Below are 17,886 nucleotides of genomic sequence, written 5' to 3'. Positions count from 1 at the left end.
GAAATAAGAAGTCTAAGCAAACTTAGTACTTATTGCAGAATCAAAAAAGATTTCTGTCTTGAAAATTACCTTTTAACTGTTCAAAACAAATCCTCTAGAAATATCATTACGAAACTAAGAATTAGTGCCCACTCCCTACAAATCGAAAAGGGTAGACATCACAACACTCCAGCCAGTGAGAGACTGTGTCCAACATGCCATGATAATATGTATTGAAAATGAATCCCACTTTATAATGGATTGTCCAACTTATGATAGTGAGAGACAAAAAATGTTACAGTCTATTAAATGCAAATCCGATACAATGTTACCACCTACCAAGACAGAAATGTTTAATATGTTACTATCATGTCCTGCTGATATATCTGCCTATGTCGGTCAATTTTTATATAACTCATTTAAAAAACGAGACAATATTGTACTATCCTAAGCCAGCACATAATATTAGCCTGATTATTAAAACTATATACCATGTGTAAAATACTTTAGTTTCTCTTAGATTTTTAGATACTAGTAACTCATGTAGTTAAGTTCTGTATATATTGTATGTACAAGTTGCCAAACACTGTATCCTCTACAGTTGTCGTGCAATAAAGTTCTTCTTCTTCTTCTTGTAACAATAGTTCCAAAATCACTCATGTGCAAAAATGGAACACTTCTGCTTAAAATGAATTCTAACTACTAATCACACTTATGAGCAAAAATGAATCTTACAAAAACCCCTTCAAGAATGGACTCCAAAAAATAGACGACTCCAAAAACACTTCCACTAAGAAATGGAAATTTGAATCATCAGCCGTCCAAAACCATATTTGAAAAAAATCCCCCCTCTGTGCAAGAATCGACTCTTCCTGTTATACCCCTATGTAAAGTGGAGCGATCCAAAAATATATCAGCTAAAATAGGACATCGACATATCACCAAAGTACACAAAATGAATTTTAAAAAAATACCCCCTTCGTCGAAGAATGGAATATCCCAGCTCACCCTGTTTAAAATTGCACAATAGACAAGTCCAGAAATACTCACAGTACATGGCCTTTTGTATAAGAAGCAACCCAGTTCAAAACTGAATTTAAATAAAGTTCCCCGTGCATGAATGGACTCTTCCAGATAACACCAGGCTTGCTGATTGGCTGCCGAATCCTTCTCATGTGTAGTCTTCAGGTGGGGGTCAACTTCCATTCAACAAATGGAATTCAGAATCATCACCCATGTCCAAAACTGAAATTTTAAAAAATCCCCACTATGTATAAAAATGGACTGTCCCAGTAGTAATCTTATGTCAATTGGTTCAGTGCAAAAACACTTCCGCTAAAAAGAGCATTGGCATTATCACCGAAGTCTAAAAGGAAATTTAAAAAAACACCCCCTGTCCAACAATGGACTCTTCCAGCAAAATCAGCTCGCTCATTGGCTGGTCATTAATTGGATTTACCTTGTCCCCCAACCACCTGGATGTCTATGGACTAGGAAGGTAGGTAGATAATTGGATCTACCTGGCACACCTGTGGCCCTGACACACCAGAATGACCTAGATGTCGTTGACCTCGGCACGTCAACCTCACATAGCCAAAACTCTCCCACAAAAATCTCCTTATAGAGCCATTTTGAAGTGATTTATGCCAAATATTATACATGGAGCCTTTGAATAAGTATCTAGGGCACCTCTGTCCAAAATTTCAGGCCATTTGGATGTAATACCATGGTACAGGGGGCCAAATTATACAGTTTTGGTCCAAAAGTTGCAATAAAACCTTAATAAAATCTTTTAAGGAGCAGATATGAAAAAAATGGAAAAAAAAAGACATTTGGGTATTGGCCCACTCTACCCTTGTGCCAAATTTCAGGTCATTCGGTCCAGGAATAGCGGAGATGAATCACTTTGAAGATTTGACAGGAGAAAGAAAGAAAGAAACAAGAAACATTACGAATACAATATATTTCACCATACTATGTATGGCTGAAATATAACAATATATTTCACCATACCTATAGTATGGCTGAAATATAAATATTTCACCATACCTATAGTATGGCTGAAATATAATTAAATGCAGAATGTTATAAATGGATATGAGTTCTGTAGGTCCTGTTTCATGTCAGGACTTTGCCTTTCATATCACATACATTTTCATATTTCAGGGTATCAAACTGCATCTCCGATCCTTAAGATTATGACAGCCGAGTTCAAGGACTGCCTAACCATCTCAGACGAAGTGTTCCTTCTTGACTGCAGAAAGACTCGTCAAACTGACATAAGGCGCCTTAAGGACCTTCTGACACAACTAAAGATACAGCTTCTAGCAGTGAGTTGTTTATAGATAGCTGGTTAACATCCGCATAACATTTATTTAATAGATAGATGAGATGATGATAAGTGTAACAAATGATAAGCATGTTGTGATTCATTGTAAAGACTTATGTCCACAGTGTAGTCAAACATTTATTACCAAAGATCATGAGTTTGAATTCAAGACCCTTAAGTCATAGTATCTGTTATACGTACTTTATAGTCAATGAGAAATTTTCCTTTAAATCGTACAGAATCAGCGAGACATGCCCAAGCTGTGTACTAAGATCATGAAGTCAGTACCAAAATGGGTCAAGAAGAAGTGCAGCCCAAAGTGTCCTGTCATGGGATGGACGGAGTACAATAAGGCAGTGAAGGAGATCGACCGCTTTGTAAATAAAGATTTTCTCAAAAAGTCTTCACGGTACTTGGATCACCTAGGGGAGGTAAATATAAATACAATTCGTTAGAAGTTACATGTAGTGTGCCTGGTGACACTCTCGCTTAACAGAGCCGCATCTTCTTTTGAGCCAGACGGCAGGGGCCAGCAACCTGCAATCCGTTCTCCCGAGGGCCTGTCCATTGGTCCTCTGTCATCTTTTTTATTTATTTATTTATTTATTTCATCTTGAGACAGATAGGTTACCCCTACAACAGTGCATACAGTAGTTGATTTCCAAGGGGGCCCATCAAACATACATGTAAATAATAAATACAGGACAAAAACGTGATAACAATCAGTCAAACTTTGAACACCAGGGACAACATACAGTACAGAAAACATAAAACCGGTGCGTCAAAACATAATCAGTGTCCATACTCATGTCGAAAACGTTCCAAGGTCAAAATCAATATGTCAAGAGATGGGGTGGAGGTCAGAGGTCAAATCATATATCAAATCATGTGTAAAACGAAAATTAATGAAACTGAAATTTACAAAGCATGGATACTAAATCATATGTAGAGATTGAACAAACAAAAAAATTTAAAGAACAGTAAGGCACATCAGAGACAAAGGTGCTTTTCCATACTAAGTTTCAATATTACTTGAGGTCAGATAAACATATGTTCTTCAGAGCTGTTTTAAAGCCTTTTAGTGTTGTGATGTTTCTTATGTTATCTGCTAGTTTGTTGTACTGGCTAGTTCCAGTGTATGCAGATGTTTTTTGTCCACATGTGGTGGTGTAGCTTGGTGGGTGTAGTTTAGTGGTCTGCCTAGTGTTGTAAGTATGGATACGAGAGTTGTGCTGAAATGTGGCGGATAGGTATGTTGGTGCCAAGCCTGTCAGACATTTGAAAACCATAATGCACGTATGCTCAAATCTCCTATCAGCCAGGTATTTCCAGTTGAGAGTTTGGTGGAGGTTCACAGTGCTGATGTCCCGTTGCTTACGTTGTAGCACCACCCTAGCCGCTCTGTTTTGTAGTATTTGTAGTTGCCGTTGTTTGGTGGCCCCACAGGTTCCCCAGACAGTGTCACAATAGTCGAAAATAGGCAATATCATAGTCTTGTACAACATGTCAGCAATACTGAAAGTCAGGCAGTGTCTGAGGCGTCTAAGTAGTCCAATCCTCTGTGACACCTTACTACAAACTTTGTCTATATGTTCATTAAAGGACAGGTGGGAGTCAAGGTACAGACCAAGATATTTGAACGTATGAACTCTTTCTATGATTTCTTGGTCAATTTTGACTGTCAAGGACTGTGCTTGCTTTAACCTGTTAGCAGTGCCAAATAACATCCATTTAGTCTTGGTTACATTTAATGTTAAACGATTTGTTTGGAACCAAGTGGCCAAACCAGAGAGTTCATAGTTCAGAATTGACTCAATATGTTTTACATTGTTGCTGGGATAGAATATTGCTGTGTCATCAGCATACAAACATATTTTACATGTGGTAACTACATCAGGTATATCATTAATAAATAAATTGAAGAGCAACGGGCCCAGTATGGAACCCTGGGGGCACTCCCACTGTAACAGGTAAGTACTCTGACCTACAACCATTCAGAGAGACAATTTGTTGTCTCCCTGACAGGTAGTTACTGAACCAAAGATGCTCCACACCCTGAATCCCGATCCATGACAGTTTGGTTAAATAGTCCATGATGTACAGTGTCAAATGCTTTCTTAAGATCCAAAAATACCGCCCCCACTAGGTTACCCCTGTCCATGTTATGAAGCACGTAGTCCTTGGCATCCAGTAGTGTTGTTGTTGTAGAGTGGCCTGTCCTAAAACCAGACTGTTGGGTGGACAGGATATTGTGTTGATGCAGGTATTCAACGAACTGTGTGTGCACCTCTCTTTCAAAGGCCTTCATGATGACAGGTAGAACAGATATGGGTCTGTAATTGTTTGGGTCTTCTGTATCCCCTCCTTTGTGTAATGGAGTGACCCTTGCCATCTTCCAGTCTGTAGGAATGTGGCCAGAGGAAAGGGACAAATTGAAAATGTGTGTAAGTGGTTTACATATACTAGGTGCGGCTACCTTCAGGAGCCTTGCATGTATCTTGTCCAGACCAGTCGCTTTATTACTGTGCAGTCCCCTTAGTTTTTCATACACTCCCACTTCACTTATTTGCTTAAAGTTGAAGGTAGTTTTTAATTCTTTGTATCTTGCGGGGCACTTAGGGACCGTAGCTTGGTGCTTGAACTTCTCTGCCAGTTTGTTTCCAACAGTTACAAAGAACTTATTGAGGCAGTTTGCAATATTCGGAAGGTCCAGGATATGTTTCCCTTCCCAGCGCAGTGATTTGGTAACTGCTTGGGTCTTTTTAGGTAAGACCTCCTTAATTGTAGCCCACAGTTTTTTTGAGTCTGTCAGGTTTTCTTCCAACTTTTGTTGGCAGTAACTGGCTTTGGCTAGCCTTACCCTCTTGTTTACATAGTTACGTTTAGCTTTGTAATCCTCCCAATCTTTACTTTGACCTGTTCTGCGTGCCATGGCCTTCGTGTCATCCCTGACTTGCATTAGGCTTTTTATGTCGGGTGTGAGCCATTTTGGCTGGGCAGTTTTTGTGCGTTTGGAAATATATGGTGCATGCACATCACTAACTGTGATAAACAGAGACTTAAAAAGAGACCAAGCCTCCTCAACCCTGGTAGCCTGGAGTACAGAGTCCCAGTTTAGTGCCCTCAGATCAGTCAGGAAACTGTCTTCCTGAAAGTTAGTGAATTTACGGGAGGTTACATACTTAGATACGGACTTGGTGCGTCTCGCCTTTCTGGTACAGAACACAGCATAGTGATCAGAGATAGTGGAGTGTACCACTCCACAGTCACTTACCCTATGCAAGTCACTGCAGTACACATGATCTATTATACTATTAGAGTGTTGGTGTACTCTAGTTGGTTTGTCTATAACCTGTTGTAATTGAAATTCCTGACTCAGGTTATCCATATGTTTAACTGCTGAGCTACAGGGCTGACTAATGTCTATGTTCATGTCTCCCAGTAGAAACAATTCTGACTTGGGAGTGGACATACTCCAGGTTTCAAGTGAGTTTCTTAGCAGTGTGTAAAACTCCACAGAGCTAGTTGGTGGTCTGTATATAGTACCAATTACTATTGGTTTAGTGCTAGGGAGTTGGACTTGGCAGAAAAGTGCCTCAAGTCCTGGCTGTTTCAGGTCTGTTCTCTCAGTGTGACTGTATTTATCAGATACATAAATTGCGACCCCTCCCCCAGACCGATTCCTGTCCTGTCTGTATAAGTGATACCCATCTATGCATAATTCACTGTCATGGATAGAGTCATCAAGGTGGGTTTCGCTGACTGTCATAATATCAACATCATTTGTAGACATAAATACATACAGTTGGTCTAGCTTACTATACAAGCTGCAAATATTAAGATGTACCATGATTAAGCCCTTTGATGCTGGTATCATAGAATTACTTTCTGAGATTTCTTCTTCATTCGCAGTTACAGAATCACCACTACAATCATTACATGAAGAATCAAAAAAGGAGTCACTAAAACAGGGAAGTAGGCAAGGATTGCAGTACCAATAATCGTCGGAATTAGCCAGTCCGATCCGATACTCACCGGCTGATGTTCCCGTGTAAATACGCCATCTCTTATCATAGGACACAATTTCAAAGTAACATTTGTAATTCAAGCTTGGTTCATTAGACTTGTTACTCGATCATCTCCTGCCTATTTTTTTCAGATCTTGTTCGTCCCCCCACCGAACGCTGACCCCATCATTGTCCTGGAGCCAAACTGGCTCTGCACGGATGTCTTCGGGAAAGTGATGGCGCCGGAGAACTTCCCAGTCCACTTGAGAACAAGCGAGGACATCGTCACTAAAAAGGACATCCAGGAAGTGTTCCAGGATGTCGCCGATGTAGATCTAGTGATCACCCTGCTGCAAGAGTTTCAGCTCTGCCACACCTTTGATGGACAGGAGTTCATCATCCCCGGGCTGCTGACACAGACCATGCCTCCAGAGAAGTGGCAGCCGACCGCAAACCCCGCCAATACCGTGTACTTCGGCAAGCAAGTCCAGTGTGCCGACACCACCGACATGTTCTCCTCCGGGTTCTTCCCCCGTGTGCAGACCCGCCTGATGAGGCAGTTGAAGAATCGCCCGCTGCTGTGGAGAGACGGGGCCAAGTGTTTCGACTGTAACGTGGAAAGTCTCATCAAGCTGTCCCCAGACGGCCGTGCGGTCAACATCTGTGTGCGGAGCGAGCAGGCCGACAAGCCGAGCTGCCGTCAGATGCTCGAGCAGATAGAGAACATCATCAACAACGTGCTCGACGAGTGCAGCCCAGGCACCACTACAGAGGAGAGGGTGCTCAGCGCTCGTGCACTGAGGGAACACAGAGACGAATTCTTCTCCTACAGCATGGATCAGATCAACAAGGCCAAAGCAGAGGACGGCATCGTCTATCACGACATCCTTGGCTTCTCAGAAGAGATCGATGGCCTCCTGTGTGGCGGGAGAGACGACGAGGAAGAGGAGCAAGGAGCTGTTGGAAACCGGTACCATGAGCCCGAGGTGGGCAGGATTCGTAACACCATCATCAACGCAGGTGATGGTACGGTCATCAACATGTATGAAGGTGCATTTGGACAACTGGAGCTGGAGGACAACGTGTCTGAGTCTAGCCCAGATTGGATTCCATTAGGAGAAATTTGAGCTGGCGAGGCAGTTGGCGATTTATTTGCCAATTTCTAGCAATGATGAAGAGGAGCAAAGAGCTGTTGGAACACGGTCCAATAGACGTTTGTGAATGAAACTGATAACATTGTATATTGGACGGCTACAGTAGGAATGAAATTTGCCTGGTGAACTGAGAAATGTGCCTGGTCGACTTTCGGTCGTTTCTGAAAACAGTTTTCGACCATACTAAAAATCATATAAATCAACTTCAAATTTGATTATGATGTTATATAAGGCAAACGTCATAGGACATTGGAGTTTTGTTTAAAAAAAAATTTAAACACGTTTTGATGTCAGACATCTTCCTTAGAGATTCTGCCTGCAATTTTTCTTCTCGTCGCTATATGCAATCGATGTAGGTGGCGCTTTTGCGGTGAGAACACAATCTCAGATGTGTCTAAGTTTATATTCTCGCCGCAAAGGCGCCACCTACATCGGCTACATATAGCGGTGAGAAGCAGAACTCCAGTTAGACGCTCTGAGGAAGGTGTCTGACAGACATCGAAACGTAAGCAGTTGAGAGAAATATGCTGAATTAAGGAAAACTCCTATATTCTATGATCTACCAACCTGATGAAATTATCTTCGGAATGCCAAAGTCAATTCCAAAGTCAAAAAAGATGTGAAAGAACAAAATTGAAGAATATATCGTAACACATACCATCCTCTGTGTTTAGTCTTTCGTTCAGTCTTCCTGGCCACTTAGATGATTTCATAATGACAATTTTTTTCAAACTTTTTTTTACCAGTTTTAGGATTCCCATAGGATGTCATTCATATAATCAAATCAACATAGCCCAGTGTTGTAGACATAGCATGCACGTGCGTTCTTTCTAAATAAAGCTCTTGCCAGAATCAAATGGCCTTGGGGCTGCATTCCTGATATGCACCAATGGCGTGTACGCGTACCTACTCTACAAGAGGTACCATGCAGCAGTTATTTGTCCATGCACCTTTAAGCCCTCAAACAAATAAGGCTCTTGCCAGAATTAATCACTTGAATCCCTGTCGATTTATGAAACTGCCTTCTTATATTTTCATTTATGTGATACCTTGGCTGTGATTACGTTCAACACGGGTGTTCCAGACCGGGTGATATTTTGGGTTATCACACGGGTTTCCACTTCGCTCACACGGGCTTCGGCCGTCGGGCAATCCTACGTGCGGTCGGGCTGATACCTCAACTGATACGGAATACATCTATACACCGTGTGGTATTCTATGTTTATCACATTTTCCCTATGTGTATACGCTAGAAAACAAACGTAATTCAATTGTCACGCTGTTGTGGTCTTGTTTTCGTATTAAATAAGAAAGGGCACTTGGCAAAAAATGACAAGTTCCGGTCATACATGAATACTTTTATTACCTCAGATCGGTATTTTTGTGTGGGTGTTGTTTAAATTTAGACGGCAAACAATCCTTGCCACCTGCGTCACATGTACCCTCCAGACAGTACATACCACAGACAGATAATATCCTCCATGCACCAATATCCTATCAGGCCTCGGGTTATTCTATCCGTTATATGAAACCCCTTCTGCTGTAATGACGTCACGGAAACAATTTCGCAATGTTTCCTGTGGTGTGCTAACCTGGAATCCAGTCTCCTTGTGGCACGGCCTACCGTAGTTAGTGTAGGCTCTCTACGGGGCCAGTGCAGCTCTCAGCCGCCGGTGTAATCATTCACACCCGGTAGCATTTTCCCGGTAGGACTTTGCCCCGTGAGTGTCCCGTGGATGGCAAACTCCCAACGTGCAAAACTCCTACCGGGTGTGAAAGAATCAAAGATTACCCCGGCGGTGGAAAGACCCTCCTGTCCCGAAGGTAGCCTAGCCAATCCATGGCAGACTGGATTCCAGGTTAGTGGTGTGCGTGACATAAAATACACACCGTAAACTTTATCTGCCAGGCCGTAGTGTTGTCATGAAGAACAGGTGTACAACACCCGACCATGCACACTTGGTCACAAGCCGCAGTTTCAGATCATAGAAAGAAGAAGGGACGGCGTTCATCAAGTTCCCATGCGGATAGCACGTTAGATAGAGTTTTAGACCTTCTTGTTGGTAGAAGCATGCTGTCTCGCGGTCCCGGTTCGGCTCGAGGGGCGGTCACCAGGGCGAGACCGCGCAGGGGAGACTCGGAAGGCCACCTGCGGGACTCCACGCTTCCCCGCCCGTCCGAGAGGGTCGTGATCAACGTGAGCGGCCTGCGGTTCGTCTCGACGCTGCAGACGTTGGAAAGGTATCCTGACACGTTGCTGGGCGACCCTCGCAGACGACGGTGGTATCACGACCCGAGTAGAAACGAATTCTTCTTCGACAGGTAAAAAAAAAAGACGCACTGATAATTACGTTATACCTGTCCCAAGTACTTCGGATTATGCGTGAATAAGCTACTTTAAAACACACAATCTTTGTCATTGAAACTGTAGCTCCAAAATTAATTCATTTTGTCATATCATCTAGATATAGTTACAGAAAAACAGTTAGAATAATGACGTTAACATTTATGCCTCGTACTTTTGTTTCAAAAATGATATGTTTTTTTTGTAACGTTAGCAGGCCTGCTAGTTTTACAAGTGTTCATGAAATATTGATTTTTAATCTTTCTAATTAATTTTTCATCGTTAGTGCGATGTACAGTAAGAAGCGTTTCGTTTGCAAGCCTTCTGTGGTTTAACTACTGGGAATGAATTCCAGGCATCCATCGTAATACGTTCTAACAAAAGGACTCAATTCATTTACTACAGCCATGTTATATTCTACTGCCAAAAGGAAATACCTTGCACCAAACAATAGCTGGAGTAGAAATGCATTTAGAATATCTGTCCCTCAACTTCTATTTTTGTCTCTCTCTATGGATGTATTTCGTTTTTGTCTCCAACTGATTACATGCAAAAACAGTTTGTGTGTGTGCATCACTGTTTGTCTGTACGCAAGTAACGTTACGCGCGCGCGCGTGTGTTTGTGCGTGACTGTCTGCCTGTCACTCTGTACGTAGGTAACGTTACGCGTTTGTTTGTGTGCGTGCGTGTACATGTGTGTTAGCCATGTATACGTGTGTGTGTCTGTATGTCTGTGTATGTGCGTGCGCTCGTGTGTGTGATGAGTGTGGGTGAGTTGAAAATGATGAAAAAGGCTGGATGAAATGCGTATGGAAAAATTAGCAAAGAGAAAGAAGAGACAAAATCATCTGGCACATCTACGATTACCTGCGACTCATAACTTAGCCCTTTCTTCTAAAATCGCAGACCGTATGTCTGTATTTTTCACGATATTTTGCTACTTTTGGTTGGAAGCGCTCACTACATTATGTTCTTGACTTCTAGTGCTGTAGCTGCCTTGTACTTCTGCAACGTTTTTTATTCTCAGACACCGCCCGAGTTTCGAAGCGATCCTACAGTTTTACCAAACCGGTGGAGAACTCAAATGTCCTCAAGAAGTGCCCTCGGACGTCTTCGTGGCCGAGATGGAATTCTACGACCTCGGAGAAGAAATGATCAAGGCGTAAGAAATGGCGTGCTATTGAAATTACAATACCCACTCCATGCATCTGCTTGGAGATAATTAGCTTAATTATGTGTGTGGCAGACAAGGTTACAGGGTTTAAACATGGTCAGGAAAATACTGACGATCTTAAAATATTCGCGTTTTTTTTTATTTTCTAGGTTTTGTGATTATGTTTTTTATGGTATAATGTTGTTTAGTCCGCGAATGAAAATACTGCGAAAATATCATTTCCATCAATCGCCGCAAAATAAATGAATTTACAGTAAGCACCTAGATATAGATAGATAAATATTAAGGTAGGTAGGTAGATGGATGGATAGATAACAAGAGAGAGGGAGAGAGAAAGAAAGAGAGAGAGAGAAAGAGACCATGTCTAACGAAATATTCAACGTTTAACAACAATAACAACATTTGTAAAACGAGCCTAATAATCCCTTTCTATTGACGGCAAACAACCCGACTTTTGTGGGCCTTTGTGAGATTGTCCTTGAATGATAGAAAAAGGAATACAGCAAACAATGGGAAAGTAAATAATGGACACGGAAATGTGTAAATGCTTTCTGGCTCTACACAATCGTGTAACCATATTATCTCCAAGCAGATCCTACGGTAGCATAAGATAGTGTCAAAATCTGGCCGAGGAGTGAAGCCAACCTAGGAGTGTTTGGCTACTGCCTACCTTAATGTCTACCCCCCCCTCCCCCCAACGATTAGGTACGTAGGTAGGTATGCTACCGTAGGATCTGCTTGGAGATTATGGCTACACGGGTTGTGCAAGAAAATGATACCAGGGGCTAGTCCACTGTACCAACCACTGACGTCTTTTCAGGTTCCGTGAGGAGATGGGTATGGAACTGCCGATGTCAGACGATATCCCTCCCCCTGAGGACGAGATGCTGTTGAAAGTTTGGCGCCTTTTCAAGGACCCCAGCTCGTCCTACCTGGCTAAGCTTGTCACAGGTCGGTTTCGGCTCTGTCTTTTTTAATGTATTGTTTTGATGAGCGAATTCCGGGCAATCAATCTGAAATGATGATGTGTCTATGTGAGTGTCTGTGAGCGTTTGTAGTCTGAATGACTTCAGAATAGAATGAATTGAAGAGTTTTGTTTTGATGATGTGTTTTGAAAAATGTCAAGGTCAAGTTTGTGCCTCCTGTCGATTATCCTTAGTACTACAGTAAAACTTTTGTCGTGGGTCTTCAATTTTTGGCGACGCCTCAGGGGCGAGCTAAATGGTATATATTATGTTCAGTCTGCAAAAATTGTAGGAATTGCACAGGCATGTTTCCACAGGCATGCTTCCACAGATATGTATAGAATGTTAACCTGGATGAATGTGAAATGGAATTTGGTTCATGTTATAGGAAGTTGGGATCAGGGTGATGGTTGGGTCAGCTCATATCAGGTCAACTGATAGGGATAGCCATATACCATTGGTAGACAGGAAATGTTACATATAAGGCCATAATAGCTTGTTTACGACGTCACAGGCACAATGCATTTTGTTTGTTTGTTTGTTTGCTTGGTCGGTTGCATGGCATTGAAGACATGGCATAATTACCTTCGCCAAGAAGGTCATGTTATGGTTAGAAAATTTTTTTGTGTCCCAGTATATAGGTCAATCTCAAATAACTTTGGTAGCTGTGGATGGAATGTCGCGATATTTGGTATTTGAGTTGCGGTTGCGTATAGCGAGGTTTTGTACGAAAATGGTACTGTTGGCGCTTTCTGTCGTGAGTGCAGCGGGGTGAGTGTGTGTGTGTGTATCTGCGTACAAGATAACTTTTGACGCTGTGGATCGTTTTGCATTATATTCGGTAGTTATTTAGGGGTTTGGAAAACGACGGTCAAGTTCGATAATGGGCATCCTGGCGACAAGTTGCGGTACTGCAGCGGAGTGTCGAAGTTGGCGTTATAGTTATCCTGAAGTGGCAGGTTGAGGATTTTTGGCTAGTGGATACGTCTTTGGGTAGGGAGTAAATCGTGTAAGTTTGGGCCCCCTGGCGGCTTGTTTTGAACTGCAGTGGGCAATTTTGTTGTTATCTTTGAAAGAGAGTAAATCAAGCAGTGGTTGGTGGATTTGCATTATTTTTGGTAAGTACATACCTTAGGTAATGATTAAAATCCTGAAATGTATTGTATGCAAATCAGGGCTTAATTTACATGATAATTAGAAGAATGTGTAAATCCTTCAATTGACCTCTTTTCTGGACAGTCAGTGCTCAGTGTTTAAATACATCTGTGGTGCAGATTTGTGTTGTTCATGACATATTTGTGTCATCAAAACATAGATGTTATTGTTGCAACATAGATGTTACTGTTGCTAACACATTGTTTATTAGTTCTCACTTTGCAAGTTCCATGTTGTTTGTTTGTGCACTATGGGAAAGGGGTTTCTCCATTTTGATGTCAAGGGGTGTTTTTCCGGGCCTTATATTGGTGATGCTTACATGTATGTGGCAGGGAAAAGTGGAAGTTTGGTGGTTTGTGGCCTTTTCATTACCTTCGCCAAGAAGATTAAACTTTTGGTTAAGGCTTAAGCCATAGTGTTAGGTGAGTCTTTATGTAGGTCAACAGTATAACTGGAGAACTGATTGATGGATCTTCATGATACTTGGTATTGAGTAGCGGTCGCAGAAACAAAGGTTGAGTTTGAAAATGGTTAGCCCGGTATCTTTCGTCGGTACTGCAGCGGGCTCAGTGTGTGTGTGTGTGTGTGTGTGTGCGGATAACATAACTTGAGAAGCTATAAAACCTTTAAGTCATTGATAAAGGCATTCTCCATAACAAACCTTGAATGTTTGGCGAAGGTATGTGTTTCGTGGAACTCTAGTTTGATCATTCTTTGACCGTCGGTGTGACAGGGGGCTTAGAGTGAAGTTAAAAACAAGCTGGATTGCACATAGGAATGTCTAACCATTCATTCCCCCGATACAGTGACTTCTGTTCTGATGATCATCATGAGCGTGTTAGTAACGTGTATGGAGACAGTGCCAGACGTCCAGACCTGGGTCCACACCTACACGTACAGGAACGGCACAAACGGGACCCTGGTCCGCCTACCCGCCACCAGAAACCCGTTCTTCGTGGCAGAGACCATCTACGTGGCTTGGTTCACACTGGAGTTAGTCTTGGGTGAGTTGATTTTAAACATATGTGCTACTGTAATTTTTATAAGCCCTTCCACCCTGAACGAGAGAGAGGGGTAGAGAGGGGGAGGGGAGGAAGAGAGAGAAAGATAGAGGGTTGGAAAAAGTTATAGAGAGGGAGAGATGAGGAGAGAGTGGGAGAATAGGGCAGGGAGGAAGAGAGTGAAGAAGAGAGAGATGGAAAGAGAAGAAGAGAAGAAAAGAGAGGGAAGCAAAGAAGAGGGATGGACAGGGAGGAAGAGAAGGATAGTGGGAGGATAGAAGGGAGAGATAAAGGGGATGGTGGACGGGGATAGTTGGGAGGAAGAGAGTTAGGAAAAAAACTGAGGGGAGGGAGGTAGAGAGCGAGAGCGAGAGACTGAGGAAGATATAGGAAGAGAGAGACTTTTTATGCTAGATTGCTAGTTGCTTCTTATTCTTGTTGCTAGTTGCTACAATGAAACAAAAATCAATTTCTTACCATCCTTTTGAAGTTAAATGGAGCATTCCTAAAAGTAGTTACATTTTGCATTGCAATTGGTGCATTGGAACATTGTTTAATTTTCTATGACACATTCTGCTGTTACCTCACCTCAGGCTTTCTGGCATGCTCTGATCGAGTCAGGTACAGCAAAGACTACATGAACATCCTTGATTTGGTGGGCATAATACTGTACTTTGTGGATTTAGGTATAGAGCTCAGGTAAGGATTGGTACTATCAATGAGTTCAGTTTATTTCATGCATTGGATTTACAGGTGTTTTGTTCTATCCTATGTTTTTTTGGCGACGCACCTGGGGCAGATCCCAAGTTGAGTACTCCACCACTACGTGCTGTTAAACATTAGTAAAGCCGGTTTCACACGTATATATTCAAGTCTTTTCGAGGTTCCTAAATAAGTCTTTGTCTCTACCGGGCTTCACAGATCGCTGGGAAAATGGTAGAAATTGGAAAAATAACATGCCAGAGGAGTTAGCTGTGGTTTGCAACCAGCTTACTTCGCTGGCATGTTAGCTGGATATATTTGTCCAGTTTCTATTATTTTTCTTCCTAAAACTTCTATACAAACGGATATGAATATACACGAACCCATGTGTGAACCCATAATGATGATCAGAATCAAATGCTTTGTTATAATAGAATAATCCGTTTTCTGCTAGCACTGTGAATTCTGGCGGAAATATCGACCGAGTGGTCAGCGCCTTGTGGACAGCCCGTCTCATCCGAATACTGCGGGTGGTGAAACTGACTCGCTACTCTGTCGACATGCAGCTGTTCTGGAAGGCCATGGTAGGGGGTGCTCATACACCATATACAGTTTTAGTAGTGCTGTTTTCCAAGCAGATGTTAGGTGGATAGAAGCAGCTTTTTATCAGCCTTTTAGTCTTGTGGTAGAGGACTGTCCAAAAAGGTGGACAGGCGAGAAATCACCCCGTCATCCGTTGGAAGATTAACTTTATTGAATTACAGAAGAAAACGTCTTTTCATTCATCTTTGTCAAGTTTGTTTTGGAGTCTGTGTGTATGTGTGTGTGACATAAAGAGAGAGTGCAGGTGTGTGAAAGAGAGAGTGTGTGTGTATGTGAGAGAGAGAGAGAGGGAGAGCAAGAGTGTGCATACATGAGTCTGTGTGAGAGAGAAAATTTGTGTTTGTCTGTGACTGTTTTTGTATATTTTGTGTGTGCATGCAGTGCACGCTCATGTGTATGTGACAGATTACTGGCCAGTCATAAGTCACTGTAAACGCCTCTGGGTACTAGGTAAACTCTTGCTAAACAACCTGCATCACCACCACAACTCTCCTCTTCCCCAGACCAACAGCCTTCCTGCCATGGTCCTGTTCACCTTCACCACCATGGTACTCATGGTGGTGTTCTCGGGCGTCGTGTTCTTCTGGGAGTCCGAGTATCCGGACACCAAATTCACCAGCATCCCGGACACCTTCTGGTGGGCCATCATCACCATGATAAACATCGGCTACGGTGACCACATCCCGCGTACGCTCGTAGGAAAGGTGGTAGCGAGTATCGCAACCATTGCTGGGATCGTCTCCCTGTGTTTAGGGATACCCGAGTTCATGGAGTGTTATATCCAACTGTATGAGGCGGCAAGGTATAGCGCTAAGAGACAGGCGAGGCGCAAGTATGGTATGATGTCTAAGTTTGGGATGTTGGGAGGGAATAAGTCAGGCTTCTCAAGGAGGAGAAGGGATGGGAAGTTCACTCTCATCATATAATCGACCGATTCCGCCTGTCAATCACAATTAGGTGTTCGACCAATGATAGCGAGGCAAATAGTGGTTCAACCAATGAGGGTGTGTCTACGACAGGCAAGGCGTAGGAATGACATCATGTCTGCAAAATTTACTTGCTGTGGCCTTATTTGAACAGACCACAAAGAAACCAAAGAATTACCCGGGCACGCAGATTACTGTCCTTTAAAAGTATTTGATAACTGAATGTTATGCAATTATTGACTTTATCTAGTCCTGGTATTTTATGAAGAATTTGATAACTAAAATTTTGTACAAACATTGTCTTATATATAGTTCTTTTTATAAGACAAAGAAGTACAAAACATCAGGCTTGTCTTGATAAACTACCTTCATCTTTCTATAAGTTATGTAATGTAAAGGTAGTGACATTCAAACAGCAAGAAACACCAAGTTCAAAGAATTCTATACAATAATCTAGACCTGTATCTTATAATCATTCTCAATACTTTTAATATCACTATCAAGGTTTTCCACGCTTATATTTAGTTACATGTATATATAGGGGCCTGTATGAAAGTCTCGTCAATTAACGCTTTACAATAAATTTGGAACCACAGTAGCTACACTAATTTCCGTCTCGTTAAATGGTTGTCACCTCTTTATGCATGTAAAGTATATATATAGCACTCTCTGCTCACATCATAATTTTTTTTGGCATGGCTGGTTAGCAATTGGGGTTTTGTGTTTTTGGTATGAGTTTGATTCCATGGTGGTCCTTTTTAAAAAAAATCTATTTTACCAGTAATGTATCAATACAGTTCAACGATTTGTAATATATGAAATGCTTTGACATGGCATTGAGCTGTCAATGATATGGCATATTATGTCTTACGTACATGTCCAGCTTCAAATAATGTCCAATTGAAATGGCTGATAACATTATACAGATGAGGCCATGCAGTTTCCCTTATAATTGTTTTAATCCAGTAGAATTATCTGGTATATTCTCAGTCATTCAAGAATACTCTAAAGTGAGCATGAGGGATTGAATTCTAATAAGTTGTAACAAATTAATTATAATGGTTTTTGCTTGAAATAAAAATACAGTTTAGATATTGCAATTGTGCGTATACTTTTTATTCACTAAAGCTGCGACAAACTAAATGTGCGAAACACCAAATCATAGATGTCTAAATAACACCAAATCATAGATTTCTAAATAACACCAATTCAAATGATAGATTTCTAAATAACACCAAATCATAGAATTCTACATTATCGATAAAACCAAACAAAAAACATAGACCACATCATAGCAAAGCTTGGTCCTATAGTGTACAAAGATAAAAAAATCTTTTGTTCAAATTGAAAAGAATGCACTCTCAACAATGTGTACAAAACAATCATATAAGTGATACAAAATATCTGACGGAAACTGTGATTGCATATTGCCAAGGCATACAAATGTATAAACAATGTAATTGTCAAGATATTTTCTCCTTTTTATGTTGTTTAAGAGGACCAAAGCATCTAAGCAAGTAGACCACACTCTGCTGAAAATGTTTAA

General features: G+C 41.6%; 2 protein-coding genes across 2 annotated transcripts in view; both read left to right on the top strand.

Annotated features, from left to right (window-relative positions):
- LOC118403534 (death-associated protein kinase 1-like) overlaps positions 1–7,442 on the top strand; it is an 11,235-nt gene extending 3,793 nt beyond the window's left edge. Inside the window, exons 6-8 of the mRNA XM_035802267.1 lie at positions 2,146–2,309; positions 2,548–2,685; positions 6,468–7,442. Coding sequence (XP_035658160.1) covers positions 2,146–2,309; positions 2,548–2,685; positions 6,468–7,442 — 1,277 coding nt within the window. The remainder of the gene's footprint in view (positions 1–2,145; positions 2,310–2,547; positions 2,686–6,467) is intronic.
- Positions 7,443–9,540: 2,098 nt separating this feature from the next.
- On the top strand, positions 9,541–16,817 carry LOC118403533 (potassium voltage-gated channel subfamily A member 2-like). The gene is made up of 7 exons (XM_035802266.1): positions 9,541–9,791; positions 10,841–10,975; positions 11,808–11,938; positions 13,915–14,112; positions 14,703–14,808; positions 15,266–15,395; positions 15,918–16,817. Exons 1-7 carry the CDS (start codon positions 9,541–9,543, stop codon positions 16,338–16,340), a joined length of 1,374 nt encoding a protein of 457 aa, XP_035658159.1. The 3' UTR covers positions 16,341–16,817.
- The last annotated feature ends 1,069 nt before the right edge of the window (positions 16,818–17,886 follow it).

This window comes from Branchiostoma floridae, chromosome 16 (assembly GCF_000003815.2).
Source record: "Branchiostoma floridae strain S238N-H82 chromosome 16, Bfl_VNyyK, whole genome shotgun sequence".
NCBI classification, from domain to species: domain Eukaryota; kingdom Metazoa; phylum Chordata; class Leptocardii; order Amphioxiformes; family Branchiostomatidae; genus Branchiostoma; species Branchiostoma floridae.
The sequence above is the reverse complement of the archived record's forward strand: the minus strand, read 5'-3'. Positions and strand labels throughout refer to the sequence as shown.